The following is a 16203-nucleotide window of genomic DNA, read 5'->3' as shown; positions in this document are numbered from 1 at the left end:
TTAAAGATGTTGTAGATTTATTTATTTGTTTATTTTGTTGCCTAAGCCAAAAATGAAAACACAAAGTGTACAAAACAAATACTCAAATTAGAGATTTTTTATTATTACACTAGAAACTCCCTTTAATTGTAAGACTTAGGGGCTGATTTATCATTAGTCTGTCCGACATGATCCGCTCAGTTGATCATGTCCGACAGACGTCGATGAATGCCGACAGCATACACTGTCGGCATTTATCTTTGCACAAGCAGTTCTTGTGAACTGCTTGTGCAATGCCGCCCCCTGCAGATTTGCAGCCTATCGGCCGCTAGCACAACATATCAATCAGCCCGATCGTATGAGATCGGGCGGATTGATGTTCGCAGCCTCAGAGCAGGCGGACCAGTTAAGGAGCAGCGGTCTTAAGACCGTTGCCTCATAACTGCTGTTTCTGGCGAGCCTGAAGGCTTGCGTGGAAACAGGGGAATCAGGGGCCATTAAATCGGCCCCATAGTTTCTACTTAGAAATTCCACCGTGGCATAGTTTCTGTACCTCATATCTACACTATTTCTTCATTGAGTGGGTTGTCTTTCTCTTTCAGTCTGACACAAACGCAAGTTACTTGAGAGCTGCAAGAGCTGGAAACCTTGAAAAAGCCCTTGACTATCTGAAAAATGGCGTGGATATCAATATCTGCAATCAGGTCAGTACTTTATTTTCTCAAGTATTCTATCATTTTGTTAACATTTAATTTCTTTTAATGAGACATAAAGCTGCAATAATAAAAATACTATACATTTTGAAAGCGTTTTCTTATAGCACTATTGTTTGCCTATGCTTATTTGTGTAACCAGCACAAAGGGCTTAAACATTTTATTGAAGTCAGCTTAAGAGTAGCAATAAACAGCCTTTTTTTTTGTGTGTCCAACTTTATGGGGCCGATTTATCAAGCTCCGTATGGAACTTGATGCTGTTGTTTCCGCGCGAGCCTTGAGGCTCGCTGAAAACAGAAGTTATGAAGCCGCGGCCTAAAGACCGCTGCTCCATAAATTGTCCGTCTGCTCTGAGGCCGCGGACAGAAATCAACCCGATCGAATACGATCGGATTGACAGCCCCTGCTAGTGGCCGATTGGTCGCAAATCTGCAGGGGGCGGCATTGCACCAGCAGTTCACGAGAACTGCTGGTGCAATGATACATTGTATCATGTCCGCTAGCTCTATGATAAATCTACCCCTATGTCTCTTAAAGAACAGACAACACTCCAAATTTTAAATAACTGTAAATCATTAATGGTTCAAATCTGCATATTTATCGTGTCACAGTTCAGTTCACATTACCAAAGAGGGGGCTGATGTGGTTTTGTTTGAATTGTAAACTTTAAAATAATCAGTATCAGTTTCAGAACATTTAATAACTGTTGCATTCTTCTATTGAATGTAATATTCAGTGTAGCTGGTGGGAATCAGTATACAAACGTGTTGTTTAAATGTTAAAGAGAAATGAAACCCAAATGTTTTCTTTCATGATTCAGACAGAGTATGTGATTTTAAATAACTTTCTAATTTAATTCTATTATCAAATTTTCTTTGTTCTCATGGTATCTTTTGTTGAAAAGCTGTGATATAAGCTTATGACCTGGCCCATTTCTGGAGCACTATTTGGCAGCTGATTTGCAACAAATGTTATCCATTTGCTAGAGCACTAGATGGCAGCAATATTTCCTGCCATGCAGTACTCCGGATACCTACTGCTTTTCAACACATAATACCATGGGAACAAAGCAAATTTGATAATAGAAGTAAATTGGAAAGTTTTTTTTTAAAATGGTATACTCTGTCTGAATCACAAAATATATTTTTTTTTTGGGTTTAATATCCCTTTAACATTTTGGGGTCAATTTATCAAAGTGCGAGCGGACATGATACGATGTAGCGTATCATGTCCGCCGCACATAGATAAATGCCGACAGCATATGCTGTCGGCATTTATCATCCACAGGCAGTTCTGGTGAACTGCTTGTGCAATGCTGCCCCCTGCAGATTCACGGCTAATCAGCCGTTAGCAGGGGGTGTCAATCAGATCGAATTGAGGACCGTAGCTGACAAGTTATGGAGCAGCGGTCTTTGGAGCTTGAAAATTTGGCCCCTTAATCTTTCAATGTTATATTTAACGTTCAAATTGTTATGTTTGTTCTATAGTAACATTTGAAAGGCAGAAATCATCTCAAAAAGTAAAAATTGCAATATTCTCCTCTCCCAAGTCTCCCAATGTTTAGAACAATCTAAATACACAAGCTCAGGAAAGTATATGGTAAACTGGGTCGCTTGAAGAAGAGGTACTGCTAAACACAATGTTATTACACAAGCTGAGTCCATTATATGGCAAACAAGGTAACTTGAACAAGAGGTACTGACTGCATGGCTAGAGCAATCTTCTTACATAAACTCAAGCCAGTATATGACAATCAGGATTGCTAAATCAAGTGGCACTGCAAGGCTGCCACATTCTGGTTAGACAAGCTAAGTTCAGTTTATGGAAAACAAGGAAACTGGAACAAGAAATAGTGCAAGGTTGTGGGAAACTGCTGGAACAAGCAGGACAATACACAAGTATTCAAGCAGTTGGAGATTAAAGTGTAACAGCTTCCTCTAAAACAAAGTCTGGAACAACTGCAAGGTCATACACAAGAACTCTGGCAATGAAGTGTGAAGTAGTTAGTAGAGTAATGTCAGAAAAGTAGCCTCATTCATGGGTATACAGAGTTTGTAATACGAAGGCAGCAAGAGGTCATACACAAAAGTTTTTCAACACATGGGAGCTGAGCAACAGAAAAATGCTTAAAATCTTATCCAAACAACACCTGTGGCAAATTGTGTAATCACTGCACAAAGCTAAAACCCAGCAAGAACTGATGATTCACAGAAACAGTGCTGGCTATCTGCAAAACGTATTGTGACATGCCCTAAAGACCATTCTTTTAAGATTTTGTTCTTATGCCTGTGTAATTTTGTGCTTCGGGACTCTGCCAGATGCTTAGCAAGCTGAATTTCCCTTTGTCCCTTAAGATAGTAACCTTTAAGTACTGTTCATCAGATGCAGACAGCGTTTGGGGTTTTCTACTGTGTTTTCTATCATAAACAAAAAATGAACAAGCAGGGAAGTTCCTGGTTTCAGTACAAGCTTAAAGGGACAGTATACACCAATTTTCATATAACTGCATGTAATAGACACTACTATTAAGAATAATATGCACAGATACTGATATAAAAAAATCCAGTATAAAACCGTTTAAAAACTTACTTAGAAGCTTACAGTTTAGCTCTGTTTAAAAGGTTACTGGAACACCCACTGTAAGTGGGAAATAGCAGACCCTCCCCTTTCCTTTGGATATGAAAAGACCCTTTACACACACACAAGCAAGCTGGAGTAGGTATACGTCAGTATTCTCCTAAAACTTTTGGGACTTGGTCAGATCAGAGCAATGTTATTTAAAAATAAACAAAACTATACATTTAAAAAAAAAAAAAAAAACTTTATGGGCTATATAAATAGATCATCTACTAAATATTTATGCAAAGAAAAAACAAGTGTATAATGTCCCTTTAAAGATAATTTACAACATAAAGTCTGCTTTTTTCCAAAACACTGTATGGAAATGCAGCAGGAAAAAATGACTGCACCTTATTATTCAGAGGCTCTTAAAGGGATAGAAAGGTCAAAAATAAAATGTGCTTGGGTGCATTTCAATTTGAAAAATAAACATTTTTGCAGGATACGCTCATTAGCATAAATGTATCTAGCAAAAGTTATTACTGTTTTTTCAGCCGCATATGCACATATCCTGTGATGCCCGTGCACCAGTATTCAAACACCTCGCATTCTCATAGAGGGGGTTGTGGTGTGTATTGCTTCTGAAGACCTAATTTATGTCATACAAGATACTGCTGACTCTCTGAGGAGGTGCAGTGTTTAAATACTGGTGCTCGAGCCCTCACAGTATATGTGCGTATGCCGAAGAAAAACAGTTATCACTTTTATTAAAAGCAATTTTGATAATGGAAGTATAATGCAAAAAATGCTTCTATTTTAAATTAAAATGCACATTTTTGACCTTTCTATCCCTTTAAAGGGACACTATGCTATAAAATGTGTTTCCCTTTAATGTGTTAAAAATTACTTTTTATACCTACTGCAGAGTATTAAATGTATGATACATTTTTCCTTCATGTGTATTTTTGTATTTAAAATGATTGTTTTTTTTTTTTCATTACAACCTTCACATGTTCTTCTCAAGGACATGTCCATAAAAATGGGCTGACCCTGCAAGTAAAGCAGCCCTGCAAATGTTATTTGTGTCGTCTAAACTTAGGTATTGAAATTCTAAATCTGTTTGGGTCTTAAGTGGGATTTGAACCTCTGACCCTGTGGCATACAAGCCATTTTGTTAAAAATTCCATATAACAGTTAATTAGTCTGAGATATGCTGTGAGTGATTGCAGCTTATTAGGGTCAAGTGCCACTCTATTAGATATGACAGCATTTCCAATTTACTGCTCTATTTTTTGGAAAAAAAAAGATTTTTAAAATGTATTTTATTTATTTATTTATATTTCTGTAGCATAGTGTGTGTCCCCCACCTGCAATCTTTAGTTAAGGGGGTTCCCACACCCCATATCCCTTTTTCTGTAGCGTAGCTTCCCCATCCCTCCCTGTCCCTTTATTTATTTTTTCCATAGCGTAGGGCCCCTCCTACTTCCTCCCTCTTCCCCTGCTGGGCCGCCCACCTGACACCCGCCTCCCTCCCACACTTCCCGCAAGCACCAACAACAATTGTTACAGACGGTGACACACACAGTGTCACCGTCTGTAACGATCAGGGATCTTCCCTCATATGAAGGGGGAGCACTGATCGCGCTCCGGCTCCATATGAAGCAGATGCCTGAAGCTTCAGAAGCTCCAGATCTCGGCTGTAACTTAACAGCCGAGAGTGCTGGAGCATCCTGAAGCGACGATGTATAGCTACGTCTTGCGGTACGATAGCCAAAGTACCGCACAACGTATATATACATCGGATTGGGTTAAAGGGACTTAAAACACAAAATTTTTCTTTCTTGATTCTGATAGATTATACACTTTTAAACAAATTTCCAATTTACTTCTGTTATCAGTTTGGCTTCATTCTCTTGATATCTTTTATTGAAGAAGCAGCAATGCACTATTGGGAAGAAGCTCAATATATTTGTAAGCCAATGAAAATGAAAATGCAAGTCAAACAACAACAACCAATCATCAGCAGCTCTGCAAATCAAAATGGGACTGTTCACCCTATCTGTCTAATGTCAGTGTGCTCACTGTGGGCCTGATGATAAAATATTCCCCCGCTTAAAGCAACACTGAACCCAATTTTTTTCTATCATGATTCAGATAGGGCATGCAATTTTAAGCAACTTTCTAATTTACTCCTATTATCAAATTATTTTCATTCTCTTGGTATCTTTATTTCAAATGCAAGAATGTAAGTTTAGATGCCGGCCCATTTCTGGTGAACACACTGTGTTGTTCTTGCTGATTGGTGGGTAAATTCACCTACCAATAAACGAGTGCTTTCCATGGGTCTGAACCAAAAAAATAGCTTAGATGCCTTATTTTTCAAATAAAGAAAGCAAGAGAACGAAGAAAAATTGATAATAGGGGTAAATTAGAAAGTTGTTTAAAATTGCATGCTCTATCTGAATCACGAAAGAAAAAATTTGGGTTCAGTATCCCTTTAAAGATAAATTGTAGTGCAGACTTCACAGGGGCTGAACTCACTGACACCTAGATTACGAGTTTTGAGCTAAACAGGGTGCGAAACTAACGCCAAAAAAGTTGCGTTATTTCACTCTCCATAGCGCTGCCATTACAAGTTACTGAAAAGCCTCCTTGTGCGTGCGATATGGTGGCGTTAAGCTCCATACCGCACATAAGCCAAGGACTGCTTTGACGTGCTCGTACACGCTTTCCCCCCCATAGACATCAATGGGGAGAGAGTGTTAGAAAAAACACCTGAAGTGCAGAATGAAAAATCTTTGTAACGCAACCCCATTGATGAAAGTTACGTTTAAACCTAACAGCCTAACATAAACCCCAAGTCTAAACACCCCTAATCTGCCGCCCCTGACATTGCCGACACCGCTGCTCCCCACATCGCTGACACCTAAATAAAGTTATTAACCCCTATTCCGCGGCTCCCCGACATCGCCAACACTATAATAAAGTTATTAACCCCTATTCCGCGGCTACTAAATAAACCTGATTGAACAGCCAATAGGATTTCAGTAGCTCTCCTCCTATTGGCTGTTCATTACGCTGGAATTGACATTTTTTCAGAGTTAAAAGCTGTACCGCAACACTTGTAATCTAGCCGTGAATGATCAAAGAAAAAGGGCAGAACTCTCAAGCACTGCGAGATCTCTCTCATTTCTGTATCTGAAGGAGAAACAAACCAAATGCAATATAGTACTGCATGATATGAGAGTTTCATTACACTTTGTTCATTGTATTTTATATTACTTTACACTTCGGATTGGGTTATTTGCACTATCTATTTTAATACATTTAGATTTAGATCCAGTGATATTACAAAGTGAAAGATAAGTTGTATCTTTTACAACTTACATTGCACTTTGTAGTTTCTTTATTGAAAAAAGAAACACAGCTTCAGAAAGTTGGAGGGACAGGGGTGTTCCCTGGGCTAAAAGGGGGAGTTTCCAGGGTATGTCTGAAACTCTCTCACTAGTCTGATTTTTCTCGCTAGCTGTATGCAGATGACGTTTGCTCAAAATTGACAATACACTTATTTAACAGAAAAGTAATATATACAAAAATATAGGCAACAACAAGATAAATTGTAGTAAAAACATATCAGTTTAATTTGTAATTGAAGCAAACTGAGTCTTTATATCAGCTCCAGATGTTCTCCAGTTACCTTCTCTTTCCCTTGTGAAATTCTGTATCCCAAACAGCTTCATTACTTTCTATGGAAGGCGTCTCTCATCTCTCTGGGACTTCCAGGTTCCCCCTATTTTCTTATAGAATTCAGTGAGTTCAACCCCTGTGAATTCTGCACTATAATTTCTCTCTAAACTAGAGAATCTTTGCTTATCTGGTCCATTGAATCTCTCTGGGAAACTGAAGCTGTCAGTATTTCTTCTTTTAAAATAAAACTGAAAAACTAAGTGCACTGTAAAAGGTACACATAAATATACAAAGTATGATCCTAATTTATTAAAGTTACACATAAACTGTAAAAGCATTATCAGAATTTGTATCACAATCCTAAATACACTGCTGTATAGAAAATAAAATACAAAGTAAGTGCAAAGTTTAATTGTAATAAAAGTCAATCTGAAGTGTAAATTAATATAAAATACAAAGCACCAAGTGTAAATGCTGCAAAACTGTCATGTCATGCAGTGATATATTGCACTGGGATTGACTTTCCCTTAATGTATTTTCAATCACTTGTTATACCAGCTGCAGAGTATAGAATGTATGAGAAATTGCATTTTCAGGTTTATTTGTAGATATGAATTAGCTGGTTTTGTGCTTTTAAACCACAGCCTATTGAAATGGGTTGAGTTTGCAGGTAATATCAGATCTTGTTATGTTATCACTTTGTCTACACATACATGCTTACTTTTCTTATATCTGTTTGTGAACCAAAGCTCAAAACTTCAAGAGAACAAATGAAAAACATAATTTACGTAAGAACTTACCTGATAAATTCATTTCTTTCATATTGGCAAGAGTCCATGAGCTAGTGACGTATGGGATATACAATCCTACCAGGAGGGGCAAAGTTTCCCAAACCTCAAAATGCCTATAAATACACCCCTCACCACATCCACAATTCAGTTTAAGGAATAGCCAAGTAGTGGGGTGATAAAGAAAGGAGTAAAAAGCATCAACAAAGGAATTTGAAAATAATTGTGCTTTATACAAAAAAACATAACCACCATAAAAAGGGTGGGCCTCATGGACTCTTGCCAATATGAAAGAAATGAATTTATCAGGTAAGTTCTTACATAAATTATGTTTTCTTTCATGTAATTGGCAAGAGTCCATGAGCTAGTGACGTATGGGATAGCAATACCCAAGATGTGGAACTCCATGCAAGAGTCACTAGAGAGGGAGGGATAAAATAAAAACAACCATTTTTCGCTGAAAAAAATTAATCCACAACCCAAAATATAAGTTTATTATCATAAATGAAAAGAAAAACTTAAATTAGAAGCAGAAGAATCAAACTGAAACAGCTGCCTGAAGAACTTTTCTACCAAAAACTGCTTCCGAAGAAGCAAATACATCAAAACGGTAGAATTTAGTAAATGTATGCAAAGAAGACCAAGTTGCTGCTTTGCAAATCTGATCAACTGAAGCTTCATTCTTAAAAGCCCATGAAGTGGAGACTGATCTAGTAGAATGAGCTGTAATTCTCTGAGGCGGGTCTTGACCCGACTCCAAATAAGCTTGATGAATCAAAAGCTTTAACCACAAAGCCAAGGAAACAGCAGAAGCGTTCTGACCTTTCCTAGAACCAGAAAATACAACAAATTGACTAGAAGTCTTCCTGAAATCTTTAGTAGCTTCAATATAATATTTCAGAGCTCTCACCACATCCAAAGAATGTAAGGATCTCTCCAAAGAATTCTTAGGAATAGGACACAAGGAAGGGACAACAATTTCTCTATTAATGTTGTTAGAATCCACAACTTTAGGTAAAAATTTAAATGAACTCTGCAAAACCGCCTTATCCTGATGAAAAATCAGAAAAGGAGATTCACAAGAATGAGAAGATAATTCAGAAACTCTTCTAGCAGAAGAGATGGCCAAAAGGAACAACACTTTCCAAAAAAGTAGTTTAATGTCCAAAGAATTCATAGGCTCAAAAGGAGGAGCCTGTAAAGCCTTCAAAACCAAATTAAGACTCCAAGGAAGAGAGATGGATTTAATGACAGGCTTGATACGAATCAAAGCTTGTACAAAACAGTGAATATCAGGACGTTTAGCAATCTTTCTGTGAAATAAAACAGAAAGAGCAGAGATTTGTCCCTTCAAGGAACTTGCAGACAAACCCTTATCTAAACCATCCTGAAGGAACTGTAAAATTCTAGGAATTTTGAAGGAATGCCAAGAGAATTTATGAGAAGAACACCATGAAATATAAATCTTCCAAACTAGATAATAAATCTTTCTAGAAGCAGATTTACGAGCTTGTAACATAGTATTAATCACTGAGTCAGAGAAACCTCTATGACTAAGCACTAAGCGTTCAATTTCCATACCTTCAAATTTAATGATTTGAGATCCTGATGGAAAAACGGACCTTGAGACAGAAGGTCCGGCCTTAACGGAAGTGGCCAAGGTTGGCAACTGGACATCCAAACAAGATCCGCATACCAAAACCTGTGAGGCCATGCTGGAGCCACCACCAACACAAATGATTGTTCCATCATGATTTTGGAGATAACTCTTGGAAGAAGAACTAGAGGCGGGAAAATATAAGCAGATTGATAACACCAAGGAAGTGTCAACGCATCCACTGCTTCCACCTGAGGATCCCTGGACAGGTACCTGGGAAGTTTCTTGTTTAGATGAGAAGCCATCAGATCTATTTCTGGAAGACCCCACATCTGAACAATTTGAGAAAACACATCTGGATGGAGGGACCACTCCCCCGGATGTAAAGTCTGACGGCTGAGATAATCCACCTCCCAATTGTCTATACCTGGGATATTAACCGCAGAAATTAGACAGGAGCTGGATTCCGCCCAAGCAAGTATCCGAGATACCTCTTTCATAGCTTGGGGACTGCGAGCCCCACCCTGATGATTGACATATGCCACAGTTGTGATATTGTCGGTCTGAAAACAAATGTACGGTTCTCTCTTCAACAGAGGCCAAATCTGAAGAGCCCTGAAAATCGCACGGAGTTCTAAAATATTGATTGGTAATCTCGCCTCTTGAGATTTCCAAACCCCTTGTGCTGTCAGAGTTTCCCAAACAGCTCCCCAACCTGAAAGACTTGCATCTGTTGTGATCACAATCCAGGTTGGCCGAACAAAAGAAGCCCCTTGAACTATACGATGGTGATCTAACCACCAAGTCAGAGATATTTGAACATTGGGATTTAAGGAAATTAATTGTGATATCCTTGTATAATCCCTGCACCATTGGTTCAGCATACAAAGCTGAAGAGGTCTCATGTGAAAATGAGCAAAGGGGATCGCGTCCGATGCTGCAGTCATGAGACCTAAAACTTCCATGCACATAGCTACTGAAGAGAATGACTGAGACTGAAGGTTCCGACAGGCTGCAACCAATTTTAAATGTCTCTTGTCTGTTAGAGACAGAGTCATGGATACTGAATCTATCTGGAAGCCTAAAAAGGTGACCCTTGTCTGAGGAATCAAGAAACTCTTTGGTAAATTGATCCTCCAACCATGTTTTTGAAGAAACAACACTAGTTGATTTGTGTGAGATTCTGCAGAACGGAAAGACTGAGCTAGTACCAAGATATCGTCCAAATAAGGAAACAGCGCAATACCCGGCTCTCTGGTTACAGAGAGTAGGGCACCAAGAACCTTTGAAAAAATTCTTGGAGCTGTTACCAGGCCAAAAGGAAGAGCAACAAATTGGTAATGCTTGTCTAGAAAAGAGAATCTCAGAAACTGATAATCATCTGGATGAATCGAAATATGAAGGTATGCATCCTGCAAGTCTATTGTGGACATATAATGTCCTTGCTGAACAAAAGGCAGAATAGTCCTTATAGTCACCATTTTGAAAGTTGGTACTCTTACATAACAATTCAAAATTTTCAGATCCAGAACTGGTCTGAATGAATTTTCTTTCTTTGGGACAATGAATAGATTTGAATAAAACCCCAGACCCTATTCCTGAAACGGAACTGGCATGATTACCCCTGAAAACTCCAGGTCTGAAACACACTTCAGGAAAGCCTGAGCCTTTACTGGATTTGCTGGGATGCGTAAGAGAAAAAATCTTCTCACAGGAGGTCTTACTCTGAATCCTATTCGGTACCCCTGAGAAACAATACTCAGAATCCATTGATTTTGGACAGAATTTATCCAAACATCCTTGAAAAATCTTAATCTGCCCCCTACCAGCTGAGCTGCATTCCAAGATTTAAGCCACAAAGCTCTTCTAGCTAAAATAGCTAAAGACATAGATCTAACATCATTTTTGAAGATATCAAAAATGGCATCACAAATAAAATGATTAACATGTTGCAGCAAGCAAACAATGCTAGAAAAAACAGAATCCAATTCTTGTTGCGCTAAATTTTCCAACCAAAAAGTTGATGCAGCTGCAACATCAGCCAAAGAAATTGCAGGCCTGAGAAGATGACCTGAATATAAATAAGCTTTCCTTAGATAAGTTTCCTATCTAAAGGATCTTTAAAGGAAGTACTATCTTCCATAGGAATAGTAGTACGTTTAGCAAGAGTTGAGATAGCCCCATCAACCTTGGGGATCTTTTCCCAAAACTCCATTGTAATTGCTGGCAAAGGATACAATTTTTTAAACCTTGAAGAAGGAATAAAAGAAGTACCAGGCCTATTCCATTCCTTATAAATCATATCAGAAATAGCATCAGGAACTGGAAAAACCTCTGGAATAACCACAGGAGGTTTATAAACAGAATTTAAACGTTTACTAGTTTTAATATCAAGAGGACTAGTCCCCTCAATATCCAATGTAATCAACACTTCTTTTAACAAAGAGCGAATATACACCATTTTAAATAAATAAGTAGATTTGTCAGTGTCAATATCTGAAGAAGGATCTTCTGAATCCGATAGATCCTCATCAGAGGAGGATAATTCAGTATGTTGTCAGTCATTTGAAATTTCATCAACCTTATGAGAAGTTTTAAAAGACCTTTGACGTTTATTAGAAGGCGGGATGGCAGACAAAGCCTTCTGAATAGAATCAGCAATAAATTCTTTTAAATTCACAGGTATATCTTGTACATTAGATGTTGAAGGAACAGAAACAAGCAATGTACTATTACTGATGGACACATTATCTGCATGTAAAAGTTTATCATGACAACTATTACAAACCACAGCCGGAGATATAATATCCACAAGTTTACAACAAATGCACTTAGCTTTGGTAGAACTGTTATCAGGCAGCAGGGTTCCAACAGATACTTCAGAGACAGGATCAGATTGAGACATCTTGCAAAATGTAAGAGAAAAAACAACATATAAAGCAAAATTATCAATTTCCTTATATGGCAGTTTCAGGAATGGGAAAAAAATGCAAACAGCATAGCCCTCTGACATAGAAAAAGGCAAGAGGCATATAGGAATGGGGTTTTAAATAATGAAATTATTTGGCGCCAAGTATGACGCACAACGTAACTGAAATTTTTTTGGCTCTATCAACATCCGGAAATGACACACTCGCGTCACTAACGACGCAACCTTGTGAACGGAACTCAGCGTCAACTAAGACACCGGAAATGACGAATTTGCGTCATCAGACGTACCTTCGCACCAAAGAAATTCCTGCACCAAGAATGACGCAATAAACTTTGGCATTTTGCGCACTCTCGGGCCTAATTTTGCCCGCAAAATTTGAAAGAAAAAAGCAGTCAATTTGAAAAAAAAATACTAAACCCCAGGTAAGAAAAATATTTCCTAAATATGTTTTTCCTCAAATATGAAACTGACAGTCAGCAAAAGGAAATACATAAACCTGACTCATGGCAAATATAAGTACAATACATATATTAAGAACTTTAGATTAATGCATAAAGTGCCAAACCATAGCTAATGTGTCTTAAGTAATAAAAACATACTTACCAAAAGACACCCATCCACATATAGCAGATAGCCAAACCAGTACTGAAACGGTTATCAGTAGAGGTAATGGTATATTAGAGTATATCGTTGATCTGAAAAGGGAGGTAGGAGATGAATCTCTACGACCGATAACAGAGAACCTATGAAATAGATCTCCCGTGAGGAAAACCATTGCATTTTAAATAGGTGATACTCCCTTCACATCCCTCTGACATTCACTGTACTCTGAGAGGAACCGGGCTTCAAAATGCTGAGAAGTGCATATCAACGTAGAAATCTTAGCACAAACTTACTTCACCACCTCCATAGGAGGCGAAGTTTGTAAAACTGAATTGTGGGTGTGGTGAGGGGTGTATTTATAGGCATTTTGAGGTTTGGGAAACTTTGCCCCTCCTGGTAGGATTGTATATCCCATACGTCACTAGCTCATGGAATCTTGCCAATTACTGTACATGAAAGAAATTAACATTTTAGTACTCAACTATCCTGCACCATTATTACTCAACTTTCCTGCACCCCACTGGGTGTGTAATTTATTCTACTGGATGTGTTTACTTAGGCTATTCAATAGCATAGACTCCAGTATATAAACGTTCAGTGTATGCTGGGATTCCACAGGCTAAATCAGATATTTCAAATCCCAAAATAAGAGTAAATGAGCTACTTGTAAACAATTTAATACACTCCAGCAAGTAAAATGGATCATTGGGAACAATTTAAAAGGAAGAATTTTTGGGTGGTAAACTGTTCGTTTAAGCCAAATTTTAAGATTACAGTCTGTCTGGTCTAATTTAGTCTGGCCCTGAAATTTTTTATAAGTAAAAACATTTATTTATTTATAAAATATTTAACATCATGAAGAAGTAGTAGAATCGGAAGCCAAAATTATCATTACCACCCTAGATATGCATATTTGTTGCACCATTTGTTAGCACTCACAGTTTTTAGCTTCTAGAACCACCCGGCGTCTTTCTGACTTACATCTTGCCTGGTATACTTTAACAATGAATTCCTTTCCTTTTTGCTAGTGTACCAAGTATACCAAGGGGCAGCTCAAGACATTGTGCTGCCCGAGTCCAAGATTTAAATGTTGTCTCCACTACAGTTTAAAACGAACCCATAATCAGCAGTTTCAAAGGTTAACATTTCTCATGAGAGCATGCAGATACCCAGAGGATTGACCGTATTGTTGCTAAGGGCTCGATTTATCAAGCAACGGCAGACAGGGGAGTAAATATACACCCCTGTCCACCCCAGCTCACCTCTGGCTGGCAGCAATTTGTTGGCGGAATTCAGCATTGCACACAAGCTCTATTTTGCTCTGGCGTTCAACACTGCCCCCTGCCCACGAGACCGGGGAGATTGAAATTCTCCACCTAAGAGGAGGAGAAGAGGGTAGGAAGTAGCGATCTGATGACCGTTGCTTGATAAATACTGACTGCAGGTTCTCTTGTGAGAATCTGCAGTCGTAGCGGGCGAACGGCTTGATAAAGCAAGCCCTCTATGTGCCACTGCCTTCCCTATCAATTGCTACCTGGGACATGTGGTCCTACCAAAGCCAGCCCTTATTGTTACAAATGTTACAGTGTGCTTGCGCCAAATAAGGACAAACTGCTGTAAAATATAATGTCTGAGATTACAATTGTGAAGCAGAAACTGTGGAATTATAGTTTTACTACTCCGCTTTGAGAATGTTACAGAAAGATGTTCTGACCAAGTGAAGAATATGAGTTACTTGGATTCATAGATGTATACAAATAATACATTTTATTGAACTTAATTTTACAGTGACTCATATATGGATATTCAAATATATGCAATATTTGGGCATTTATATATTAAGTTGTGGCCAATGTTAGAATTTGTATTTTAATATTTTTTTTAAAACTTTTTTTTATTTCAACAGAATGGATTGAATGCCCTCCATCTTGCTTCCAAAGAAGGACACATAGAAATAGTTTCAGAACTCATACAACGAGGCGCTGATGTAGATGCATCAACAAAGGTTGGTAATCTCACATGTAATGTCTGTAAATGTGTCTCTCTCTTTCCCTTGCTATCTCTCTTTCACTCTCGTTTGTATTCTTTCTAAGAGAAAATGTTCCTCACTGTCTCAATACTCTATACCAGCTATGATACTCAATAACCAATAAACATTCAAATTTCTCATTTTGTATACTGAATACAATGTTGAATATCAAATGCAACCCTTTAAAGTTAAAAAAAAAAAACAACATTTGAATGTTCAGGTGTAAATGGAAAAATTAACACTTTTTTGACAGTATTGATCAATCCTTATATTTTGCTGTTATTACAAGTGTGTGCGGTGCATGTGTGTGTGTGCATAAACTGCATGGCAATATTTAGTTACATCTTTCTTATTGCACTCACATTTATTTAGAGAAAAAAAAAACAACCTCAGGCTATTCAGGTCTATACTGAGAAACAACTCTTTAAAAGGACATTGAACCTAATCTCTAAACTGTGCACAAGCCCTTCCTTTTAGTTTCAATAGTAAGTTAAGCTTTATCTTAATGTTTTGTTTTTCCTAGAAAAATAATTTGAACATGTGTTAATATGGCTCATTCTTATGCATCATAATTTTTTTGTTTAATGCCTATTTATGGTCTGTTTTTTAATAAGTAATCCAATAAATAAGGATGCTATCATCTCCCTAGGTAATAATCAGTGTACATTGAGTCTCCTTAAAGGGACACTGAACACAATTTCTTTCTTCCGTGATTCATATAGAGCATGCAATTTTAAGCAACTTTCTAATTTACTCCTTTTATCAATTTTTCTTCATTCTCTTGCTATCTTTATTTGAAAAGAAATCATCTATGCTAAGGAGCCAGACAATTTTTGGTTCAACCTCTTCATGGTCATCAGCAACAGATTCCTCTTCCTTTATTCCTCACCATATTCTGGGCCTTCTCTGGGATTCTGATTAACCAATAACAACTGTGGTGTGTGAGCTTTGTTATTTAGTTAAAGAGACAGTTTACTCCAAAATTGTTATTGTTTAAAAAGATAGATAATCTCTTTATCAATTATCAACCATTCCCCAGTTTTGCATAACCATCAGTTTTATATTAATATACTTTTTATCTCTGTGATTAGCTTGTATCTAAACCTCTGCAGAATGTCCCTTATCTCAGTGCTATTTACAGACTTGTGCATTTTAGCCAATTAGTGCTCACTTATGAATAACTCCACCAGATTGAGCACAATGTTATGAGCTAGCTGTGTCTGGGTGTGAAAAGCTATAAAAATGCACTGCGATAAGAGGTGGTCTGTAGTGGCTTATAAACAGGCAGAAATTCAGAGGTTTAAAGGTTATAAAG

General features: G+C 37.8%; 1 protein-coding gene across 5 annotated transcripts in view; it reads left to right on the top strand.

Moving 5' to 3' along the window:
* ANK3 (ankyrin 3) overlaps positions 1-16203 on the top strand; it is a 1320989-nt gene that overhangs the window by 796604 nt on the left and 508182 nt on the right. For all 5 annotated transcript variants that reach the window (XM_053692249.1, XM_053692250.1, XM_053692246.1 and 2 more), the window contains exons 3-4: positions 582-683; positions 14766-14864. In XM_053692249.1, the coding sequence (XP_053548224.1) occupies positions 582-683; positions 14766-14864 (201 nt within the window). The remainder of the gene's footprint in view (positions 1-581; positions 684-14765; positions 14865-16203) is intronic.

The sequence above is a fragment of the Bombina bombina genome, chromosome 9 (genome assembly GCF_027579735.1).
Source record: "Bombina bombina isolate aBomBom1 chromosome 9, aBomBom1.pri, whole genome shotgun sequence".
NCBI lineage: Eukaryota > Metazoa > Chordata > Amphibia > Anura > Bombinatoridae > Bombina > Bombina bombina.
Note: the sequence above shows the minus strand (reverse complement) of the source record. Positions and strands in the feature narration are given on the sequence as shown.